Consider the following 24,702-nt stretch of genomic DNA (forward strand, 5'->3'; position numbering starts at 1 on the left):
TTTGCACATACAGACCCATATGAGGGCTTTTTTTTTTTTTTTTTTTTTTTTTTTTTTTTGCACCACCACCATACTTTGTATTGACATCAATTATTTCACCACAAAATTTACGGTGAAACCATAAAAAAAATTTGTTGGAAAAAAATGGGAAAAAAAGCCATTTTTGTAAATTTTGGGGGCTTCCAATTCTATGCAGTGCACTTTTCGGTAAAAAGGACACCACATCTTTATTCTGTAGGCCCATACGGTTACAAGGATACCTAATTTTTTATTTAAGGATACCTTAAGTTCTATTTTATTTTACTACTTTAGTATGTGTAAAATTGTCATCTTCTGACCCCTATAACTTTTTTATTTTTCCATTTATGGGGCAGCATGAGGGCTCGTTTTTTGCACCGTAATCTGAAGTTTTTATCGGTACCATTTTTGTTTTGATGGAACTTTTTGATCGCTTTTCATACATTTTTTTAGGGTATACAAAGTGACCAAAAATACGCAATTTTGGACTTTGGATTTTTTTTTTTACGTGCACGCCATTAACCGTGTGGTTTAATTAACATAATAGCTGCTCGAGTCAGGAGCCCGCGTCATACAGCGCTTGCCATCTCAGGACAAGCCGGCTCGTCCTTAGACGGCAACCGGTTAAAGGAAATAAGAGGAGAAAATTAATAGGACATGCATATTTTTTTTCCGATCAACTCCCGTCCTTCCGAGGGACTCCCTTAAAGGGGTATTCTGACCAAATACATCTTATCCCCTATCCAAAAGGATAAGATGTCTGATCACGAGGGGCCCGCTGCTGGGACCCCCCGCGATCTCCATGCAGCACCCGAGATCCTTTGGATAGGGGATAAGATGTATTTGGCCGGAATACCCCTTTAAGCAGAGCAGGCCGACAGTGTAAAAGGGCCTTAAAGTGTACCTGTCGTCAATAAAAACTTTTTATATAATGTAGATAATACCATTATATGCACGGCATATTTGTAATATACATTGGTTAAAAATTGAGTATATTTTGAGGTGAAAAAATGCTGTCCCTGCAGCTATTGTCTGTATGTCTCTATGAGGAGACGTAATATAGCAAGTGAGGGCGGGACAAGCAGGGATCTGTGCAGACTCCTGGCTTGTCAATCTTCCTGATGTATGAGTCAGGATCATGCTATAGAGCAGTGGTCTCCAACCTGCGGAACTCCAGATGTTGCAAAACTACAACTCCCAGCATGACCACTGCTATAGAGCCTCAGTGTACACTGTCCTGCTTTTTCTGCACAGAGCCCTGCTTGTCCACCCTCACTTCCTGTATTTGGACTCCTCATAGAGACAAACATGCAATAGCTGCAGGGGCAAAAATATACAATTTTTTTAACCAATGAATATTACAAATATATATATATATATATATATATATATATATATATGGCATTATCTACATTATATAAAAAGTTTTTGTTGACGACAGGTACACTTTAAGGCAAACAGAGAGAAAACTCATGTGTCGTACCTCTATGCAAAATGACAAACTCCTATTTACACACATCTTCTAGGAATTATGACCCTATACTTCTTACTTCTGGACATTACCTTTCATAGACATCTTTCCCGATTCTGGGCTCCAATACATCCTTTTCTAAGGTCTCCTGAAGTAAACTGTCAAACTAGGACACAAAAGGAAACACAATTACGGTGATGTACATGTCCAGCTATATTTCTCACAGATCACAGTGGAATCTATAAAAGACAAAATTAACCCTAAAGCTGGTGTCAGGACAGGATGCAATTTTTCAATATACACTCCATAACCAATTCTGCATTATTTCAGTTTATAATGGAAAAACAACCTATAGCTGGATCAATCGCACAAAAGGATAACAACTGTGCCCGTCTGACTTCACTGACTTACAAGGAGGGCTGTCAGGTACATTGTGGTTTCCCTCACTTTGATAGGATCTGCCAGGACTGATTATGGAGCCTCTGACAGCAGTGTGAACACAGATTTAGACAGCAGCAGTTTTTTGTTATAGTACATATATCCTAAAAAATGATGACCTATAGAACACATTTCCTCTCTAAAAGCTGCAATAATGCTCTATTATTTAGACATCAACACAACATTGGCCTTAAAAGTGTCCCCATTTATAACGCAATATGGTATTTCCTAGTATAAGGGATATATAATTGGTGCAGAGGAATTCACTGGGGCCCAAACAGAAGATGAGAACAAAGCACCAAAACCTCTTTGTGATCCATGGGGATTCCTAGGACTCATCCTCAGGATATCCTTTCTACACTACAACCCTCAATGTGAAATATGGAGCAGAAAACAATTGGTGCACACTGCATCTGGTTTTGGCACATATTGCAGAAAATAGAAAATTGCTCCGATTTGGTGCCTTCTCAATTTTCTATTTTTCACAGTTCATGTATGCGGCAATAAAAAGAGGTATGCACCATTTCAAAAATGTGAAGCAAATCACTTCAACAATCTTCTTTTCCAGACTGGTGTAAGGCTAAGTTCACATTGCCGTTGTGCTCCGTTTGGATATTTTTTTTTTTCTGCGATGAATGGCCCCAAAAACGAGTCTGAGAGGTCCTTATTGGGTACCGACATGTCCCATTGACTTGAATAGGGTTTGTTTGAGATCCGGTACTTTACCAGAGAAAAAAATATATATAGTGCATGCACTTTTATTTTTCCACAGTTTCGATGGAACTGCCTACGGAGTTCCATATGGCAGAGCCCGATTGCAATGTGAACATAGCCTAAGAAGCATTCTGTCCTATAGTAGTGTTACTTGTAATGTAAGAGATCTCAGCTAAACTACTGTAATATCTGGAACTCCAGCTTAATCATCTAAGAAGATCTCATAAACCTTTACATATTATTTGTTAATTACATTCCACTATCAGAGGTGCTTCTTGGTTACAGTTCCTGGGAGAACTGGGTGACAACCAAGTAGTCCGCCGTTACACCTTCTATTGGGCCTGTTACCATTCGACCAGACCCTGAATGTGAATCTACTTATTGATCCTGTTCTTTGGAGTCCGAGAGCTGGTAGACCACCCTGACAACTTCTGTGCGAGTGGGAATGCAGCAAATACTTAAAAAAAGTTAACATAAAATTCTTGATAACTCAATGAATGGAGTTTTTTCACTTAAAGGAGAACTTCAGCTCTCAGTGAGGAGTGCGTGCTGCAGACAGCACGCACTCCTATCATTTCGGTGGGAGAACCGAAAAGACCAGAGTACAGTACTTGGGCATCAACGACGCTCCAATAAAAAATGAATGGAGCATATGAAGTCTACCCTTAGATGACACACGCTCCTCACTGAGAGAGCCAAGGTTCCAGCAGTCGGACCCCCAGCGATCAGCTACTTATCCCCTATCCTGTGGATAGGGGATAAGTTAACTTTTGCTGGACTTCTCCTTTAAAGGGGTACTCCTGTGGAAAATATATATATATTCTTTAAATCAACTGGTGCCAGAAAATTAAACAGATTTGTAAATTACTTATATTTAAAAAATCCAGAACTTTTCAGCTGTTGTATGCTCCAGAGGAAGTTGTGAAGTTTTTTTCAGTCTGATCAGACTGCTCTCTGCTGACACCTCTGTCCGTGTCAGGAACTGTAAAGAGTAGGAGCAAAGCCCCATAACAAACCTATCCTGCTGTGGACAGTTCCTGACATGGACAGAGGTGTTAGCAGAGAGCACTGTGGTCAGATAGAAAAGAACTTCACAACTTCCTCTGGAGCATACAGCAGCTGATAAGTACTGGAAGGGTTAAGATTTTTCAATAGAAGTAATTTAACTTCCTGGCACCAGTTAATCTGAATTTTTTTTTTCCACCCGAGTACCCCTTTAAGTGCAAAAAATTCTCTAGCACACATAAACGCAACACTCGAAATGTTAGACATGGCTTTAATACAGATCATCCTAGTTTGCTACAATTTTAGAATGATGTCATATGAGGGACGTGATTAACATGCTGATACCAACATCTTGCCTATAAAGGCGGAATACCTAAACAGATTTCAGAAGCTGTTGTGTAGGTAACAGAAAGGTGTGGTCATGCGTTCTCACAAGGCTGACACTCCTAGTATCATATGAATTACAATGACTCATTACCCCTTCACGTCACACCCAAAAATACTTTATCAATGCTAAAGAAAATTAGGCAGCACAGCCATTGGTTTCTCTCTATTGCATAACTGCCTTGAATTCATGAATTTTATTTTTGCATTACACATGACAGAATGCATATAGAATGCTAATAAAATACACAACAGATCAAATATGTCAGATGTACGAGATGCTGAACTCGTATCGTGATTCAATTGTTTTAAAGGGGTACTCCGGTGCTTACACATCTTATCCCCTATCCAAACGACAGGGGATAAGATGCCTGATCGCGGGAGTCCCGCAGCTGGGGATGCCCGTGATCATGCACGCGGCACCCCGTTTGTAATCAGTCCCCGGAGCGTGTTCGCTCCGGGTCTGATTACGGTCGACCGCAGGGCCGGCGGCGTGTGACGTCACGCCTCCACCCCCGTGTGACGTCACGCTCCGCCCCTCAATGCAAGCCTACGGGATGGGGCGTGATAGCTATTAAAAAATCTTAATCCTTTCAGTACTTAGGAGCTTCTGAAGTTAAGGTTGTTCTTTTCTGTCTAAATCCTCTCTGATGACACCTGTCTCGGGAAACGCCCAGTTTAGAAGAGGTTTGCTATGGGGATTTGCTTCTAAACTGGGCGATTCCCGAGACAGGTGTCATCAGAGAGGATTTAGACAGAAAAGAACAACCTTAACTTCAGAAGCTCATAAGTACTGAAAGGATTAAGAATTTTTAATAGAAGTCATTTACAAATCTGTTTAACTTTCTTAAGCCAGTTGATTATATATATATATATATATATATATATATATATAAAGTTTTTTCCTGGAATACCCCTTTAAGGTCAATCAGTTCTAAAATTAATGGGGTTTTCCATTACAAAGCTTATCATGTAGATACACCATAAACATGTGACACTGGATATTCCTTGCTCACTATACAACACAGGGCTTTCCGGCGGCAGCCCTATGTGTGCAGTGAGTTTTGGAGGCGGAGCCGTGCGTCACAGTCATGCCGACACACGGCCCCGCCTCCAAAACTCACTACACACATAGGGCTGCCGCTGGAAAGCCCTGTGTGTATAGTGAGCAAGGAATACGCAGCGTATTTCCCACTGCTACCGTAAATTTTGTGTAGAGTGAAATACGCTGCGTATATGCCAGGTGGGAACGCACCCTTACTTGGGTTTGGGAAAAATCCCCCATTACACCATTGTTTCCCAACCAGGGTCCCTCCAGCTTTTGCAAAACTACAACTCTCAGCATGCCCATACAGCCGAAGGCTGAACGGGCATGTTGAGAGTTGTAATTTTGCAACAGCTAGATGCACCCTGGTTGGAAAACATTGATCTGCAGACAATGCCACTACTGTTCTCATGTTGTGCCTGGTACTGCAGCTTCATAAAGTGAATGTTCTAATGCTGGGAGTTGTAGTTTTGCAACAGCTTGAGGCACACTGGTTGGGAAACACTGCATTCCATAATTATTTACTGTGTGTTTATTTTTGGATTTTTTATGTGTAATGGAAACCCCATTTTAATTTCAGAACTTGGTGACCTTAAAGGGTTACTCCACTGGCCAGCCTTCCGGCTGAGTTCGGAACATTTAGTTTTGAATGCTGTGCCGCACTGCGGGGTCAGCCACGCCCCCTCGTGACATCAGGCCACCCCCCCCCAATACAAGTCTATGGGACGGGGGCGTAACGGCCAACAATCTCCCTTCCATAGACATGCATTGAGGGGTTTGGCCGACCCCGTAGCGCGCACAGCGTTCGGAATATTAGGCTGGCCAGTGGAGTACCCCTTTAAGCATTAAAGGTAAAACTGTAGAATCAAGGAACAAAGGTCTATTGCTTGTCTTGTACATTTGAAACATTTGATCTGTTGTCCTAAAAGTACTTGTGTGGAGAATCCCGATAAGATGCTGTAGTGTAATGTGAAGTTATCAGTTTGATTTCACTCAAAAACAAAAGCAAAAAAGGTCTTTGCTACCTGGAAACCCCCAAAAATATCATTATTATACATAATAATGATAGATTTACCATTATGTAGTGTTATGAATGGGCTGTAGGTATGACTGGTGCAGTAATATGGGCACTGTCATATTCCAAAACATTGTTGTAGATCTTGGCAAAACGTTAACCTTTATAATATGCTTCATAAGAATTTTTTTTATTTTTTTTTTAATAGAAATAATGGCTTATAAAAAAAAAAAAATAATAATAATAAAAAACACCACTAGAGGTTCCCGTACTATCCAGAACATAATCCTGTCTGGCTGCAGCAGTATCTTTGTCCCAGCTGAAGCACAGGCAAAGACAAAGTCTAGTAAGTGTAGGCGGGACTAGCATACCTCTGTGCTCACTCCTGTCCTATCAGGTTGCAGCATAAAAAACAGAGAGAAGGGGAGGTTACAGAGTAGCCTGTAGTAGTGATTGAATGATGAGATCCAGCACAGAACAGCGGGGGGCGGAGGGGGGGGGGGGGGGGGATCATGCAGCGTGAGGACATGCCCTCTCCAAAGCACATGATGAAAAACCAAGTGAGCAACAGAAAGAAGGTGTTTGTGAGAGAACTATAGGTGCTCTAATTATATGTACATGATCAGAATTAGGAACTGAGTAATATATAACTTTTCATTGTGGGATATGACAGGTACTCCTTAAGGGTGTATACTCTAGTTTTTTTGATGCAACTTTTAAAGGCAAATCAGAAATGGAGGACAAGTATTGAGGAAATGTTGAGACTTTTTTTTTTTTTTTTATATCTTTTTAAATCCATCTTTGGCTTTGGATTTTAAGACAGCAAGGAAAAACCTGAGCATCAGAACGCACCCTAATTCCTCTCCTCCGTGCTCTTTAACACATGATTTCTCAAGACAAGTAGTAGAAAATCCAATATTCAATTGATTACAACATATGGTGGACAGATCTGTCATCGGCAGGAAACCTGCATGTGGAACATTTCCAGGCTGAGGTTTTTAAGAATAATTGAGAACAGGAAAAACAGGTAATAATGTTATATTATGAAATGCTACATATTACATATGCAGACACACATACACAACCCTCAGAATTCACTCCAGCTGCCAGATGGATACACCACTTTCATTGTGCCCTGCATCAGGATAAAATTCTGCATCCGAAATGTATTTTTAGATTTGATAACCTTATGTTTCCTGCCACTGAATGCGGAGATTAAGATTAGTATCTACTGTAATTCTTGAAATCTTTCCTTGTGTCACCTGCATTAGTTGCATAAGTTAATATATACTAGACACAATATTTGGTACTCTGCTTTTGCCCTACTGAACTTCCCAGTTTTCTACTTTTTATCATGCATTGCCTAAAACAGCTGAAAACCTTGCAGTAAAATTGGACACATGGGGTGAATTTTTTATTGGGCAGGTCAAAGCTCATAATGGACTATTTAGGCTAAGGCTGGGTTCTCTGGTTGATATAGGCAAAGAGATGCATTTTTTGAGCAGAAGGAGACCATAACGGATGCAAAAATGGGTCAGCTGTCATCAGGCTTCTAATAAAGAAGTTTTAGGGCAAGAAAGGAAAACTCTGCAAGACATCTTCCCCTTTTTGGCATCTGGACCAGTCCAGTGCCCCCAAAGACACGCAAGATGCCTTCAACGACTCCATTAGCAACAAAGGGATCGGTACAGGCATCAGTTTCCCTCTGGCATCTTGATACCACACTGGAGGGAAACTGTGGGAGACATTACATGCTTCAGAGAATGAGCACTACCAGGACCGACTCTATAGGCACTGGCATGTGGCTAGCACATTTCTGTAGACAATACTAGTGCATTCTCTACTGCTTGGGTACAACAACATGGCTGACATCACAGCTGGGGTACCATTATGACTGCAACTGCTGTTTGGTCCTTCTCTATGGATAATACTATTGTAGGGGCAGTGTTATGGGAGACACTACTCTATGGGAACTGATAAGTGAACAGAAGTATTAAACACCCAGAAACAGAATAAGAAGGATTTCCCTAATAATGCTAGAAATGACGAGACTGTTAAAAGGGGTACTCCAGTGGCAAACAATTTTTTTAAATCAACTGGTGCCAGAAAGTTGAACTGATTTGTGAATTACTTCTATTTAAAAATCTTAACCCTTCCAGTACTTATCAGCTGCTGTATGCTCCATAGGAAGTTCTTTTCTTTTTTAAGTTATTTTCTGTCTGACCACAGTGCTCTCTGCTGACACCTCTGTCCATGTCAGGAACTGTCCAGAGTAGGAGCAAATCCCCATAGCAAACCTCTCCTGCTCTGGACAGTTCCTGACATGGACAGATGTGTCAGCAGAGGGCACTGTGGTCAGACAGAAAAAAACTTAAAAAAAGAAAATAACTTCCTATGGAGCATACAGCAGCTGATAAGTACTGGAAGGGTTAAGATTTTTAAATAGAAGTAATTTACAAATCTGTTCAACTTTCTGGCACCAGTTGATTAAAAAAAAAAATTATAATAATAATGTGTTTTCCACCGGAGTACCTCTTTAAACTTGGGATATCATAGGCTCTGTTAAATTAGGTTTCTGTTCACATGGCTACAAGTAGTCAATATATAAAAAATGTAATTTCAAAAGGGGTGTTTCTGCTAGGTTCGGTGGGATCTGAACTTGTATACTGCACCCCAAGTCTTAAATTCACTTCTCCGGGCCTAGAATTTAGGCTCCTTTTTTAAATAAAGTCCCCACCCATCTGACTATTCGGATACTATTTTACCATACAGTAAAATCCCTACATCTTAACAATAGCGTTGGGATCAGGGCACCTGCGGCTATAAAATTATAGTAACTCTGTTTTTTATAATAACCATAGGTGTCAAAGTAAAGTTTTCTGCATCATATTGTGTAACAGGTTAAGTGTCAATTTGAGGTTTGTTACGTCTGTACACTATAATTTCAATGTATCTTAAAGGGTACTCTGGTGGACAACGTTTTTTTTTTTTTTTTTAAATCAACTGGTGCCAGAAAGTTAAACAGACTTGTAAATGACTTCAATTAAAAAATCTTTACCCTTCCAGTACTTTTTAGCAGCTGTATGCTACAGAGGAAATTCTTTTATTTTAGAATTTCTTTTTTGTGTTGTCCACAGTGCTCTCTGCTGACACCTGATGCTCAGGAACTGCCCAGAGCAGGAGAAAATACCCACTGCAAACCTATGCTGCTCTGGACAGTTCCTGACACAGACAGAGGTGTCAGCAGGGAGCACTGTGGACAAGACAAAAACGAAATTCAAAAATAAAATAATTTTTTTAATTGAAGTCATTTACAAATCTGTTTAACTTTCTGGAACCAGTTGATTTAAAAAAAACAAGTTTTCCACCGGAGTCCCCCTTTAAGAAGTCATTTGAGTAGAAGTTTTGTGATATACTCTTAGGGTACGTTCACACGAGCGGATTTACAGCATATTTTACGCTGCGGATCCGCTGGTGAAGGCCCCGCTCTATGCTGTCTTTACATGTGCCTGCTCATAGCGGCAAGCGACGAGCAGACACACTGCAGCGATGTGCGCGGCATACTTGCACATCGCGGCCACTCTCCCTGCTCTGAGCTATGCAGAGAGCTCCCGCGATCTGCGAGTATACTGCGACTCGCACATCGCAGTGTGTCTGCTCGTAGCGGCGTATTGCCGCTACGAGCAGGCACATGTAAAGACAGCATAGAGCGGGCCTTCACCAGCGGATCCGCAGCAAAATCCGCTCGTGTGAACGTACCCTTAGGATTGGAGTTTCTCTCTGTACAATAGAAATGTAACATAGAAACTAAATTCCAAGATTTTGTTGAAGAGTTTTGTTAGCAGCGTATAGTCCGGGAAGTTGCTGCAAATCCCCCAGATGTCTTTGCTCCCTCCTGTAATGGCCAATTTTCTAATATAATAATTTTCATTCAGATCTTTAACAAACCTAGATGTAGGTAGAATACTAGAGATAGAAGAAGCATTTCCTCAATGTAAAAAATGATCACAATTATAAAAATGCTAATGGCTGTCCAGTCAGTGTCCTAGGCAGCTGATAAAGGATGCTATATGAACATATAATTACCAGCCGCCATAGGACAGAATCGGGAAGAGACTCCTCCAAATGCTACAGCTTCCACATCATGCACAGAATACTTTTCACATAGCCGGCATTCCTTAGTGAACAAGGAATGAAAACTTGCATTGCTGTGGTGAACTATGACATCTCATTGTCTGCTATGAAATAACACTTAATATAAATGTTCAGTAATGAGATAGAAGTATTTAAAGGAAAGGTCACTTAAAGCTCAGGTTCACGTTTGTTAAGCCAAAGGTATAAGTATGCATCTAATGGAATGTCCTAGTGTACATCTATGACAGGTGATACAATGACAGAGCAGAGTAGTGGGAGGATGATCCCTGTAGCCCAGGGTTTCCCAACCAGGGTGCCTCCAGCTGTTGCAAAACTACAACTCCCAGCATGCCCGGACAGCCGTTGGCTGTCCGGGCATGCTGGGAGTTGTAGTTTTGCAACAGCTGGAGGCACCCTGGTTGGGAAACACTGTTGTAGCCTATCAGAAGACACAACCGGTTGTCCTATAGGCAGTATTTAGGCTGCAAGAAATGCTTCCCTTGCTTGGACAGATGCCCCTCTTATGTTGGTTCCTAAACACTGCTTATAAGGAATAGATCTATTTCTGTAATAAAATTGTACCCCTAATTACTCTTTTATGTTTGTGGTGACAACTTCTGTCTGTCTGTCCATTTTTTTCCGTCCCCAACGTATACCACTGACAGAACATTGCAACTAGAGATGAGCGAACTTACAGTAAATTCGATTGGTCACGAACTTCTCGGCTCGGCAGTTGATGACTTTTCCTGCATACATTAGTTCAGCCTTCAGGTGCTCCAGTGGGCTGGAAAAGGTGGATACATTCCTAGGAAAGAGTCTCCTAGGAATGTATCCACTTTTTCCAGCCCACCGGAGCACAGGAAAGCTGAACTAATTTATGCAGGAAAAGTCAACTGCCGAGCCGAGAAGTTCGGGACGAATCGAATTTACTTTAAGTTCGCTCATCTCTAATTGCAACATATGCCACTGTATGCTTACTGACTCCAATTATAAAAAAAAAAAAAAACGTATACCACAATATACAGTATTAGGGTATGTTCTCACAAGCAAATTTACAGCATATTTTACGCTGCGGATCCGCTGGTGAATGCCCGCTCTCTGCTGTCTTTACATGTGCCTGCTCGTAGCGGCAATACGCCGCGACGAGCAGACACAGATCAGCGATGTGCGCGGCGTACTCGCACATCGTGGCCGCTCTCCCTGCTCGGAGCTAGGCAGAGAGCTCCCGTGATGTGCGAGTATACTTCGACTCGTCCATCGCAGTGTGTCTGCGTAGCATAGAGCGGGCCTTTACCAGCGGATCCGCAGCGAAATACGCTGCAAAAATTCGCTCGTGTGAACGTACCCTTACTATATGGAGAAACGCTGTAAATATGCAATGATGTCACCTGAACCCTATGGCTATTTAAACTCACATATGTACACATTTGGTTGCTTGACAATGGCTGTGTACTCCGGGCATTACCGCTCAGTGATGGGTCCATGATGCCCCGAGAATGGCATGTGACTGCTGTGGGTCCAGAGAGGTAAGTAACTGCTGTTTTATTTTTTTATTTAGTTTTTTATTTAATTTTTTTTTTTTGGGGGGGGGGGGTCTGTGCTTAGAGCATTTGGGGCCCTTTAAAAAAAAAAAAAAAAAAAAAATGAAAAAATGAAAAATCCCTCTAAAGGAGTGTGTCCAGGAGCAAAAAATGGCCTGACATGTTCTTATTTGGGAATAAAACATAAGTGAGTTCATCCCTCACATTTTTGTAAAAACTTTATTATATCTTTTCATGTGACAACACTGAAGAAATGACACTCTGCTACAATGTAAAGTAGTGAGTGCACAGCCTATAAAACAGTGTATAATGTTGTGTCACCTCAAAATAACTCAACACAGCCAATAAAGAGGTAATTTGCTGCTCAGCGTTTGGAACAAACTGTTCCGAATGCTGGAGCCGGGGCCGAGAGATTGTGACGTCATAGCCCAGCCCCCTCATGACGTCACACTACGCCCCCTCATGACGTCACACTACGCCCCCTCAATGCAAGTCTAGACTTGCATTGAGGGGGCGGGGCATGATATCATGAGGGGCAGGGCTATGACGTCACAAGCTCTCGGCCCCGGCTCCAGCATTCGGGGCAACCTATGAAGCTCTGGTGAACTCCATGCACAAGAGGATTAAGGCAGTGCTAAAAAAATTATGGTGGCAACAGAAAATATTGACACTGTGCTCAATTTGGACATCTTACTTTTGTTTGTTTGGATTTATCAAGTGCGAAAGTCGCACAAAAAGTCCCAACCCCTCCAAAACAGCGTAAAAATTTAAGCCGGCCCTGACCTGGCTTACAAAACTTGCTTTGGCGAACGGGATTTCATATTCCCCCGACCACTGCTCCTGCGGGAAATATGAAATCACAGTGCACAAAGGAGCATGGGTATTTTCTTTAAGGGAGGGCACTATAAATATACTAACCTATTTTCCGTTTTTATTTCTTATCATTTCAGATTTGTGTATGAAAAGGACTTCTTTGGATTTGGTAGACTACGTCGATGAACAGCGTTTCTTTTTGTTTAATATTAATAAAATGGCTAATGAGGGCTTGTGGGGGAGTGTTTTTTTGGAAGAAAAGTTTTAAAAAAGTGTTGTTTTTTTTTCTTTTTGTTTAAATTTACTTTTCAGGCTTAGTAGTGGAAGCCGTCTTATAGACGGAATCAATTACTAAGCCAGGGCTTAGCGCTAGCCACAAAAACAGCTAGCACGTACCTCCAATTATTACCCTGGTACCCACCGCCACAGGGGGAAGAGCAGGTACCAACAGGCCCGGAGTGTCAAAAATGGCTCTCCTGGACCTAGGCGGTAACAGGCTGGTGTTATTAAAGTAACAATGGTCCTCGCCCATCCTAGTAACGTCAGGCTGTTGCTGTTTAATTGGTATCTGGCTGAGAATGAAAAACCCCACACGTTTTTTTTAAATAAATTGTTAAATTATTTATGCAAAAAACATGTGGGGGGTTATTCGTATTTTTATTCTCAGCCAGATACCAACCAAGCAGCCTTTGGCTGTCTGGGAAAGATATAAGATGTAATTTAGCAACAGCTGGAGTCTCGCTATTTCTAAACTACAACCCCTGTGAGGAAAAATGAAAAAGTTAGAGGGGTCAGAAGAGGATAATTTTAAACATGCTAGTTTTCATATAAATTGTTAGTATTTTTTGAAAAAAGCAAAACAAAATCAAACCTATATAAGGCCCCTTTTACACTGCCAAAAACGTCCATCAGGCACTTTTTTTGTGCCTTAAAGGAGTAGTTTCCATCCTGCCCGGGCTGCAAAAAAAAAATAGAAAATAAACATTCATTTACCTTCCTGCGTTCCCCCGGAGCTCCGCTACAGCTGATAAGTCAGCTTCCTACTTCCGTGTGCACAGCTCGTCACATGGCCCTTCAGAAGACAGCCCGGCTGACCGATCAGCTGTAGCGGAGCTCCGTGGGGGAGCTCAGTGGGGGAACACAGGAAGGTAAGTAAAAGTTTATTTTCTATTTTTTTTTTGCAGCCTGGGCAGGATAGAAAAGGAGTAGTCTGCACCGGACTACTCCTTTAACGGACGTTATTTTTGACCGGTCACAACAAGAAACAACGGGTCCCGACAGATTCCATTTACTGTTATTGGGTCTGTCGAGCACTGTTTGATGATTTGAGTAGCGGGAGGAAAAAACGTTACATGATGTATTTTTCCTTCTGCTACAACGGCGATGTGAAAGAAGCCTAAGTTGGATATCATTTCAATGGTATGGACCTACAGAATACATAGAATGTGTCATTTTTACAGAAAAGTGCACTGGGTAGATACGGAAGGTCCTAAAAGTTACAAAATGGTGTGTTTTTTCCAACTTTGTCCCACAAATATCTTTTTATTTTTTTGTTTCACTGTAGATCTTGTGATGAATTTATTAATGGCATTACAAAGTAAAACTGGTGGTGCAAAAAACAAGGCTTTAATATGTAAGGTGGAAAATTGAAATTGTTATGATTTTTAGAAGGTGAGGAGAAAAAAAAACGAAAGTGCAAAAAAAAACCTGTGTCCAAAAGGGGTTATAAAAATATTTATATATCGCACATTTTTTTCACAGCTGCGATTTTAGAGCAGAAAAGTCACTGAGGAGAGAAGGTGGTATTACACTGTTTAGTGGTTTTTGCTTATCGTATATACTCGAGTATAAGCCGTCCCGAATATAAGCCGAGGCCCCTAATTTCACCCCAAAAACCCAGGAAAAGTTATTGACTCGACTATAAGCCTAGGGTGGGAAATACATCATCCCCCCATGTAATCATCCAGACCCCCGTCATCATCACCGCCGTCTGTCAGTGGCCTTCAACCTGCGGACCTCCAGATGTTGCAAAACTACAAATCCCAGCATGCCCGGACAGCCATCGGCTGTCCAGGTATGCTGGGAGTTGTAGTTTTGAAACATCTGGAAATCACCAGGTTGAAGACCACTGCCGGGCCTTCGTCATCATCCAGACCCCCCCCCCCTTCTGTTTTCTACTCACCTCCCCTCGGTGGGAAGGAAGGGTGAGCTGGTCCGGGCCATCCATCTTTGGCCATCTATGCTGCAGGTACTGTCCGGTGGGGAGGGTTAGTCGTTCGGGGCTGTTCATCTTCACCGGGAGGCCCTCTTCTCTGCTCCGGGCTGGCCCCGGACTAGTGACGCTGCCTTGACGCCACTGCGCAGGGACGTCACGGACGTCTGCTGCGCACGGACGTCCCTGCGCATCGTCGTCAAGGCAACGTCACTGGTCTGGGGCCGCAGCGGAGAAGAGGGCCTCCTAGTGAAGATGGACAGCCCGAAACGACTAACCCTTTCCACCGGACGGTCCCTGCAGCATAGGAGGTCGAATATGGATGGCCCGGACCAGCTCACCCTTCCTTCCCACCGAGGGGAGGTGAGTAGAAAGCAAAAGGGGGGTCTGGATGATGACGAAGGCGGAAGGGATTGACAGGCGGAGATGGACGGCCGGGACCATCCCCTCACAGCTAAAGCCATAAACATTTTTTTTTCCACTCAAGTATAAGCCGAGGGGGCCGTTTATACTCTGCTTATACTCGGGTATATACAGTATGTGTGCTAAAAAAAAAATGTATTCTAAAGTGATTCATTGTTTTTTGCTTATGTAAGACAAATTTATCAACACCCTGTGATAGTATAATAAATATGTCCCACATAAGCAAAACCAAAAGCAAGAGAAAAATGCCTACAGAACTCTTACCAAAGCAATGATGATAAATGTCCCCGATACTGTATATTCAGAATATGACTCTACGTTTGTCCTATTGTCTAAAAGCGAACCTACAAGAGAGACAGTATGACAGGTACTCTCGGTTCACAGGCCTCATACGTCAATACAATACTAGTGACTGAGTACTGGAAAATGCTGATTTCCTTATCTGGGAGATCACTAATATTTCCCGTTCACATGTGAGGTTACATACACATCAGTCATGTAAATTCCTGAATACATTTTAGAGGTCTGCTTTGCATAGTCACTACCTTACAATTCTGCATGATACTTCATTTCTATGGTAAGCATCAATAAAACATACAATAGGTAACTGCAGCATGTACCTTTTGTAACATATTAGTATAAAAATCCTCCCTGCTACAAGAAGGACTGAGCCAAACAGTTTGTTTCCAGTTTGGTGGAACTTTTTACATCGCCTGCCAGGCCAAAAGCAAGTCATGTATATGGTATTTTGTAAAGTTATTCTAACAAAGCAGCTGCTAGGAAACTGAAATGCCCTGACTTTCATGCGTTTTTATGGATAACTACTACTGCATTAAAGCATTTAATGCATTTTTGTTTATATCAACTGGCTCCAGATTTGTAAATTACTGCTATTAAAAAATCTCAATCCTTCCAATAATTATCAGCTGCTGACATTGAGTTGTTCTTTTCTGTCTGGCCATAGTGCTCTCTGCTAACACCTCTGTCTGTCTCTGGAACTGCACAGAGTAGAAGAGGTTTTCTATGGGGATTTGCTTCTACTCTACAGTTCCCGAGACACGTGTCATCAGAGAGCACTTAGACAGAAAATAACAACTCAACTTCAGCAGCTCATAAGTACTGAAAGGATTAAGATTTCTTAATAGAAGTCATTTACAAATCTGTTTAACTTTCTGGAGCCGGTTGATATAAGTATTTTTTCCTGGATAACCCCTTTAAAGCGAACCCATCAACTAAATATGCTAATGGCATCATGAGGGGCAGAGTGTGATGTCACAAGGGCGCATGGCGACCCCCGAAGCCCGCACCAGCGTTCGGCACTAAATGTTCTGAATGCTGGGGATGGAGTACCCGTTTAAAAGGGAAACTGTATTTGCTGCTAGGAACCGCACACTCCATTGGATAGATATAAGGCTATAAAAATAAACCATGAATTTCCTGCATCTGATGGTGGTTGCCAGATTTATTAAATCACCCTTTAATTTTTCAGCCAAGTGTCAATGAGGCAGAGCAAAGCTGCTCAAGTGTCACAGTCTAGCACACCTCCTTGCTCACCTTTACTTCCTAACTCCTCCTTGACTGAGAAGGGTCTGGGAGGCAATGGAAAGCGAGGCGGTGTGCCAGGCTGTGACACTTGAGCAGCTTGGCTCTGCCTCATTGACACTTTTCACGGTGCAGTTCCTAGCAGCAAATAAAGTTGACAGATTCCCTTTAACCCCTTAAAGGGGTACTCCACTCCTAGACAACTCATTCCCTATCCAAAGGATAGGGATAAGATGTCTGATCTCAGGAGTCCCGCCGATGGGGACCACCGCGATCTCCCTGCTTCACCTGGCATTCATTTAGAGAGTCGGGTGCAGTGCCGGAGGCTCGTGACGTCATGGACACGCCCCACTCGTGACATCACTGCCACTCCCCCTCAATGCAAGTCTATGAGAGGGGGCGTGACATCACTAGAGGGGCGTGGTTGTGACGTCAGGAGCCTTTGCCCCGCATCGCCAGTCATCCGGCATGGAGCAAAGTTCGCTCCGTGCATCGGGTGCTGCAGCTGAGATCACAGGGGTCCCCAGTGGCGGGACCCCTGTGATCAGACACCTTATCCCCTATCCTTTGGCCTTAAAGGGGTACTCCACTGCTCAGCGTTTGGAGCAAACTGTTCCGAACGCTGGAGCCGGGAGCTCGTGACATCATAGCCCTGCCCCCTCATGATGTCACGCCCAAAACGCTGAACAGCGGAGTACCCCTTTAAGGACCAGGCCAATTTTATTTCTGCATTTTCGTTTTTTCCTCCTAGCCTTCTAAATTCCATAACTCTCTTATATTTTCATCCACAGACCCATATGAGAGCTTCTTTTATGTTTAAATATCGCCCTATTTTGACCACCAATTACTTTCTTATTTTTCTGTATACGGCATGTATGAGGCCGCATTTTTGTGCCATGACCTGTAGTTTTTATTTAGTACCATTTTTGCTTATACATGACTTTATTTGCTTTATACAAATTTTGGGGGGAAAGATGTGATCAAAAAGCAGGAATTAATTTTTTTGTATTTATTTTTTTAATGTTTGCACTATTTCTCCCGTTACGATCTTCCGTCACAAAATAACATCCGTTATTAATAACGGGCTAAAACAGATAATGTAAAAATCCCATAGACTATAATGGGTTTTTCTAACGGACGATTTTCAGGGTTTTAATAACAGAACAGCAAATGGATCTTTAAAATGGATGAATTTTATAGTGTGAAAGCAGCCTTATCAACTATTAAGAGTACAATTCAAATTGTATTGAACAAACCTCCTAATGAAAACAGTATTTTTTTTAACCCCTTAAGGACCAGGGGGTTTTCATTTTTTGCACTTTCGTTTTTTCCTCCTTACTTTTAAAAAATCATAACCCTTTCAATTTTGCACCTAAAAATCCATATTATGGCTTTTTTTTTGCGCCACCAATTCTACTTTGCAGTGACATCAGCAAAAACGGCAAAACGGAAAAGAAAAAATAATTGAGACAAAATTGAAAAAAAAAACGCCATTTTGTAACTTTTGGGGGCTTCTGTTTCTACGCAGTAAATTTTTCGGTAAAAATGACACACATTCTGTTTATTCTGTAGGTCCATACAATTAAAATGATACCCTACTTATATAGGTTTGATTTTGTCGTACCTCTGGAAAAAATCATAACTACATGCAGGAAAATGTATACGTTTAAAATTGTCATCTTCTGACCCCTATAACTTTTTTATTTTACCGCATATGGGTCGGTGTGGGGGCTCATTTTTTGCGCCGTGATCTGAAGTTTTTAGCAGTACCCTTTTTGTATTGATCGGACTCTTTTTATTTATTTTTTCATGATATAAAAAGTGACCAAAAATACACTATTACACATTTCCGCACGCGATGATACCACATATGTTTATTTTTATATACAGTTTGTTTTTTTTAAATGGGAAAAGGGGGGGGGGTGATTCAAACTTTTAATAGGGGAGGTGTTAAATGATCTTTATTCACTTTTTTTTTTTGCAGTGTTATAGCTCCCATAGGGACCTATAACACTGCACACACTGATCTTTTATATTGATCACTGGTTTCTCATAGGAAACCAGTGATCGATGATTCTGCGGCTTGACTGCTCATGCCTGGATCTCAGGCACTGAGCAGTCATTTTGCGATCGGACACCAGAAGGCAAGGTAGGAGACCCTCCTCGTGTCTAACAGCTGTTCGGGACACCGCGATTTCGCGGCGGCGATCCCGAACAGCTCGCAGAGCTAAACGGCATGGTTTCACTTTCACTCTAGACGCAGCGTTCAACTTTGAACACCGCGTCTAAAGGGTTAATAGTGCGCGGCACCGCGATCACTGCCGCGCGCTATTAGCCATGGGTCCCGGCCGGGCCCGACCCGCTATGACGTGGCCCCGCGTTATAGAAAGGGAAAGGACTCAGGACGTACCAGTACGTACTTGGTCCTTAACCCCTTAAGGACTCAGCCCATTTTGGCCTTAAGGACTCAGACAATTTAATTTTTAAGTTTTCATTTTTTCCTCCTCGCCTTCTAAAAATCATAACTCTTTTATATTTTCATCCACAGACTAGTATGAGGGCTTGTTTTTTGCGCGACCAGTTGTCCTTTGTAATGACATCACTCATTATATCATAAAATGTATGGCGCAACCAAAACACACTATTTTTGTGGGGAAATTAAAAAGAAAAACGCAATTTTGCTAATTTTGGAAGGTTTCGTTTTCACGCCGTACAATTTATGGTAAAAATGACGTGTGTTCTTTATTCTGAGGGTCAATAAGATTAAAATGATACCCATTATTATATACTTTTATATTATTGTTGCGCTTAAAAAAAATCACAAACTTTTTAACCAAATTAGTACGTTTATAATCTCTTTATTTTGATGACCTCTAACTTTTTTATTTTTCCGTATAAGTGGCGGTATTGGGGCTAATTTTTTGCGCCATGATCTGTACTTTTTTTTGATACCACATTTGCATATAAAAAACTTTTAATACATTTTTAATAATTTTTTTTTTAATAAAATGTATTAAAAAAGTAGGAATTTTGGACTTTTTTTTTTTTTGTTCACGCCGTTCACCGTACGGGATCATTAACATTTTATTTTAATAGTTCGGACATTTACGCACGCGGCAATACCAAATATGTCTATAAAAAATGTTTTTTACGCTTTTTGGGGGTAAAATAGGAAAAAACAGACGTTTTACTTTTTTATTGGGGGAGGGGATTTTTCACTTTTTTTTACTTTTACTTTTACATTTTTTTAAAATTTTTTTTACACTTGAATAGTCCCCATAGGGGACTATTCATAGCAATACCATGATTGCTAATACTGATCTGTTCTATGTATAGGACATAGAACAGATCAGTATTATCGGTCATCTCCTGCTCTGGCCTGCTCGATCACAGACCAGAGCAGGAGACGCCGGGAGCCGGACGGAGGAAGGAGAGGGGACCTCCGTCCGGCGTTCTGAATGATCGGATCCCCGCAGCAGCGCTGCGGGCGATCCGATCGTTCATTTAAATCGCGAACTGCCGCAGATGCCGGGATCTGTATTGATCCCAGCACCTGAGGGGTTAATGGCGGACGCCCGCGAGATCGCGGGCGTCGGCCATTGCCGGCGGGTCCCTGGCTGCGATCAGCAGCCGGGATCAGCCGCGCATGACACGGGCATCGCTCCGATGCCCGCGGTTATGCACAGGACGTAAATGTACGTCCTGGTGCGTTAAGTACCACCTCACCAGGACGTACATTTATGTCCTGCGTCCAGCCTTGTTGGAACAGGGTGGCCGTCCACCAACCATCCACTACTCCATCCATCTGAATTATCGAGGGTTGCACGGCACCCATCACTAACAGGACTGTTTGAAAATTAGCCTTCATGTATTTTTCTGCCCAATGCAGCCATTTCTGCTTGTGAGCAATGGTTAGTGGTCGCTGAATAGAAGGTTTATGCACTGTTTCAAGACTCTGGAGGACTCTACACCATGATATTCGTGGTACTCCAGGAGCACCAGCAGCTTCAAATATCTGTTTGCTGCTATGTAATGGTATTTTAGCAGCTGCTCTCTTGGTCCGATGCATGGATTTGGCTGAAATCTTCCTCAATGTGCCTTTATCTGCAGGGACCAGTCTGTGCTCTGAATCAGCCCCTTATCTCTTAAGCAAAGATCTATGCTTGTCCGCTCCACCACTTCCGAACACTATTGAACACCTGTGCTAACGGACCCACCAGTCCCGCTCCGGCTTCACCATACAAATCCAAACGAAGAATGTCCGGTACCAGATGTGCAGATAAAACTTGCTTTATTAATACTTGCAAGGATTCACAATACAGAAAAGGAACGTCTGACGCGTTTCGCACCATCAGGTGCTTAATCGTAGACTAAATTCCAAGTACAACATGCAGTTAAAATAACCAAAGACAAGGTCACATGTCTCATTACATCAAAGTTAAAAAACCTTTGGAAAATGTCCTAGAAAACCAGAAATGGATATGTAGAATCGTATATACTTCTTGCAGAAACCAGGAACATTTGAGTCTTTAGGTCTGAATAAAGGCATGTGTGTGCTTCATTAAGTAGGCTACACCTTCCTAAAGAATTCCGGGGGAAATCTGGCATAGGTGAATTTACTCATACTCTGGCATGGTGTGTTTTAGTTATATTTGCATTATTATTATGTTATATGTTATATTTGCATTATTATTATATTCTTCTGAGTACATTCTTTAGTTATATTTGCAACACAATGTTGCGCTCTATAAGGCAAAATATAGGACACCATGTTTTGCCATCATCAAATAATTATTCCTTCATTATTAATCATAATCCTATGGGCGGAGTTCCCCTTTAAAGCGCAACTGTCCTCAATTTTTAAACCCCCCCCCCCCCTCCGACTACTACTATTTTGTTACAGATTAGCATAAAGTAAATGTGGCCATACCTTTATCAGCCATTTTCAGCCATTTACATACTTACTGTTGTATCAAAAGCTGGCTGAGCACATAACCTCGATCTCAGCTGAAACAAGCATGTAAGGTATTGGTTTATCTGCTGATACAACACAGGATTGGTATCCAGGTATCACTTATATTGCTTTGAAAACAACACGTACTGGAAAAGGTTAGAAAAAAAAAGGGGTAGAAAATGCATAAAGCTCAACTATTGTAAATTTTTAACACTTGGGGTTCACAAAGCCCCTTCGCCGACATGCCTATCCTCGCTTTTGCGCTGGGACCGGCTCTGACGTGCAGGCCACCGGCTTGTATTGACAGAGCTCCCACTCTCTCCCGCTCCCTCAGCGCTGTTAGCAAGACTAGGCGTGCCGGAGGCAGAGCCTTGCTGACCCCAAGCCACGCCTATCCGACTGTGCCTGACTTCTGCATAAAATGATTATTTAACTTAGAAAACATTTAAAATAGCTGAAAAAAGTATGGCCACATTTACTTTATGCTCATCAGTAACAAAATGGTAGTAGTCAGGGGGTTAAAAATTGACGATAGTTGCGCTTTATGCATTTCTACCCCATAGTAACCTTTTTAATGTTTTCATAGCAATATAAGTGATACCTGGATACCAATCCTGTGTTGTATTGGAATATAAACCAATACCATACATGCTTGTTTCAGCTGAGATCTAGGTTATGTGCTTAGCCAGCTTTCGATACAACAGTAAGGTATGTAAATGGCCCATACAAAAAAAAATATGGGGGAAAACTGTTCAAGGTTAAACCCTCTCAAAAGACAAGAGGGGACTCCCTCCGTCTGGAGAAAAAAAGGTTTAGACTCGAGGGGTGACAAGCCTTCTTTACCATAAGAACTGTTTCCAGGTCTTAAATTATGAGAAAGATAAATTTTTCAGAGTATACGATAAAGAGGATATTGTATAGATCTGGACTTCCTTAAATGTCCCAGGATTTAAGTTTGGCGCCTGCCTACCGAAATTCAAATCATGTCATCTTCCGGTGGACTTCCGGCCTCTGGCTAATCATAGAGGACGTATGTGCGTGACGTCACATGTACCCACGCAAAGTCCCCGCCGGCAGAACCCGGAAGCAACCAGCTGAACTAGGTCCCCTGCATAAGCTGCCGGAGCGCCGCAGGGGACCAAAAGCAGGACCGGAGAGGCACCCAAGAAAACAGGCCACGACCCAGTACGGGATAGAAGAGGGAGGCCAATGGCGACCGACTCACGCTGTCTGAGCTCCACCATACACAGCCCACAGAACCAGGTACAGAACCTCTCTGCACCCCTGTTCCATAGGAACAGGAAACACTGAGGGGGTATGGAGGAAGGGGCATTTTAACCTCTCTTGTGCTTCCTGTTCCTATGCAGATAGGGGGCAATCTCATGAAGTGCAGTCGTGAAGTACAGTTATGTTTTCTTAACCCCTTGTCATAGTGTGAATTTAGATTTTTGGCTTACGTTTTCTTAATTTCCACATTGTAAGGCCCATAATATTTTCATTTTTCCAGTCATATGAGGGCTTATTTTTTGCAGGACAAGTTGTACCTTCTTTTCCCAAAATAATGTATTCAAAAGCCTTAAAAAATATTTTTTTTTGGGGGGGGGGGGGGGGGGGAGAGAATACAATTGCGAAATTCATCGTAAGCTAATACAAACAAACCAAGGTTATTCTTTGAGTCAGTAGGTTTCCATCCATAATGAATTTCAATACTTTTTGTTTCACTATGAAAAAAAAAAAAACCTTAGAGAATATACAAGCCAGGACACATGTCCGGTATTTACCCTTTAGACGCCGCGATCGAAGTTGATCTCGGCATCTAAAACAGGAGAATATGCTGCCAGTTAGCTCAGCGGAGTTGGTTGGGACCGCCGCGGTGAAATTGTGGCGTCCCGAATAGCAGGAGGCTCCCTACCTGGCTCCACGCTGTCCAATCGCGCAGATAACACTGATCAATGCTATGATATGGCATAGCATTGATCAGTGCAATGCATGTTATAGGTCCCTATGAGGGCTATAACATTGCAAAAAAAAAATTATAATTTAAAAGAAGCGTTAATAAATGTGATTGAACCCGTTCCCTAATAAAAGTTTGAATCACCCCCTTTTTCCCATTTAAAAAAATAAATAAACAGATGTGGTATCGCTGTGTGCATGAATGTCCAAACTATAATAATATGTCGTTAATTAAACCATGGGTCAATGGCGTACGCGCAAAAAAAGGCCCAAATATTTGTAATATAGCGTATTTTTTATCACTTTTTATACCATAAAAAAATTAAAGGGGTATTCTGGGCAAAAACAAAGGATAGGGGATAAGATGTCTGATCACGGGGGGCCCGCTGCTGAGACCCCCGCGATCTCCCTCCAGCACCCGGGTGCTGAACCTCTAGTTTCGGAAACCTGCAGGTTTCCGGGACTGGGGACGTGACATCACGCCATGCCCCCTCCATTCATGTCTATGTTAGGGGGCATGGCGTGACGTCACGTGCCCAGTCCCGGAAACCTGGAGGTTTCCGAAACTAGAGGTTCAGCACCCGGGTGCTGGAGGGAGATCGCGGGGGTCTCAGCAGCAGCCCCCCCGCGATCATACATCTTATCCCCTATCCTTTGGATAGGGGATAAATATTTTTGCCTGGAATACCCCTTTAATAAAAAGCGATCAAAAAGTCAGATTAAAATAAAAATGGTAACGATAAAATTCAGATCACAGTGCAAAAAATGAGACCTTATACTGCCCCGTACGTCGAAAAATAAAAAAGTTATAGGGGTCAGAAGAGGACAATTTTAAACGTATTAATTTTTGTGCATGAAGTTATGATTTTTTCCAGAAGTACGACAAAATCAAACCTATATAACTAGGGTATAATTTTAATCGTATGGACCTACAGAATAAAGATAAGGTGTTATTTTTACCGAAAAATTTACTGGGTAGAAACAAAAGCCCCCAAAAGTTACAAAATGGCGTTTTTTCTTCAATTTTGTTGCACAATGAT

At 42.0% G+C, this 24,702-nt stretch overlaps 1 protein-coding gene and 1 long non-coding RNA gene across 3 annotated transcripts in view; one reads left to right on the forward strand and one right to left on the reverse strand.

Annotated features, from left to right (window-relative positions):
* The window catches only part of LOC130362670 (uncharacterized), a 33,550-nt gene extending 20,741 nt beyond the window's left edge, over positions 1-12,809 (forward strand). Inside the window, exon 4 of the long non-coding RNA XR_008891516.1 lies at positions 12,716-12,809. This is a non-coding gene — a long non-coding RNA (uncharacterized LOC130362670). The remainder of the gene's footprint in view (positions 1-12,715) is intronic.
* The window catches only part of NPHP1 (nephrocystin 1), a 102,176-nt gene that overhangs the window by 60,281 nt on the left and 17,193 nt on the right, over positions 1-24,702 (reverse strand). For both annotated transcript variants that reach the window (XM_056567544.1, XM_056567545.1), the window contains exon 4: positions 1,582-1,655. In XM_056567544.1, coding sequence (XP_056423519.1) covers positions 1,582-1,655 — 74 coding nt within the window. The remainder of the gene's footprint in view (positions 1-1,581; positions 1,656-24,702) is intronic.

This window comes from Hyla sarda, chromosome 3 (assembly GCF_029499605.1).
Source record: "Hyla sarda isolate aHylSar1 chromosome 3, aHylSar1.hap1, whole genome shotgun sequence".
Taxonomy (NCBI): Eukaryota; Metazoa; Chordata; class Amphibia; order Anura; family Hylidae; genus Hyla; species Hyla sarda.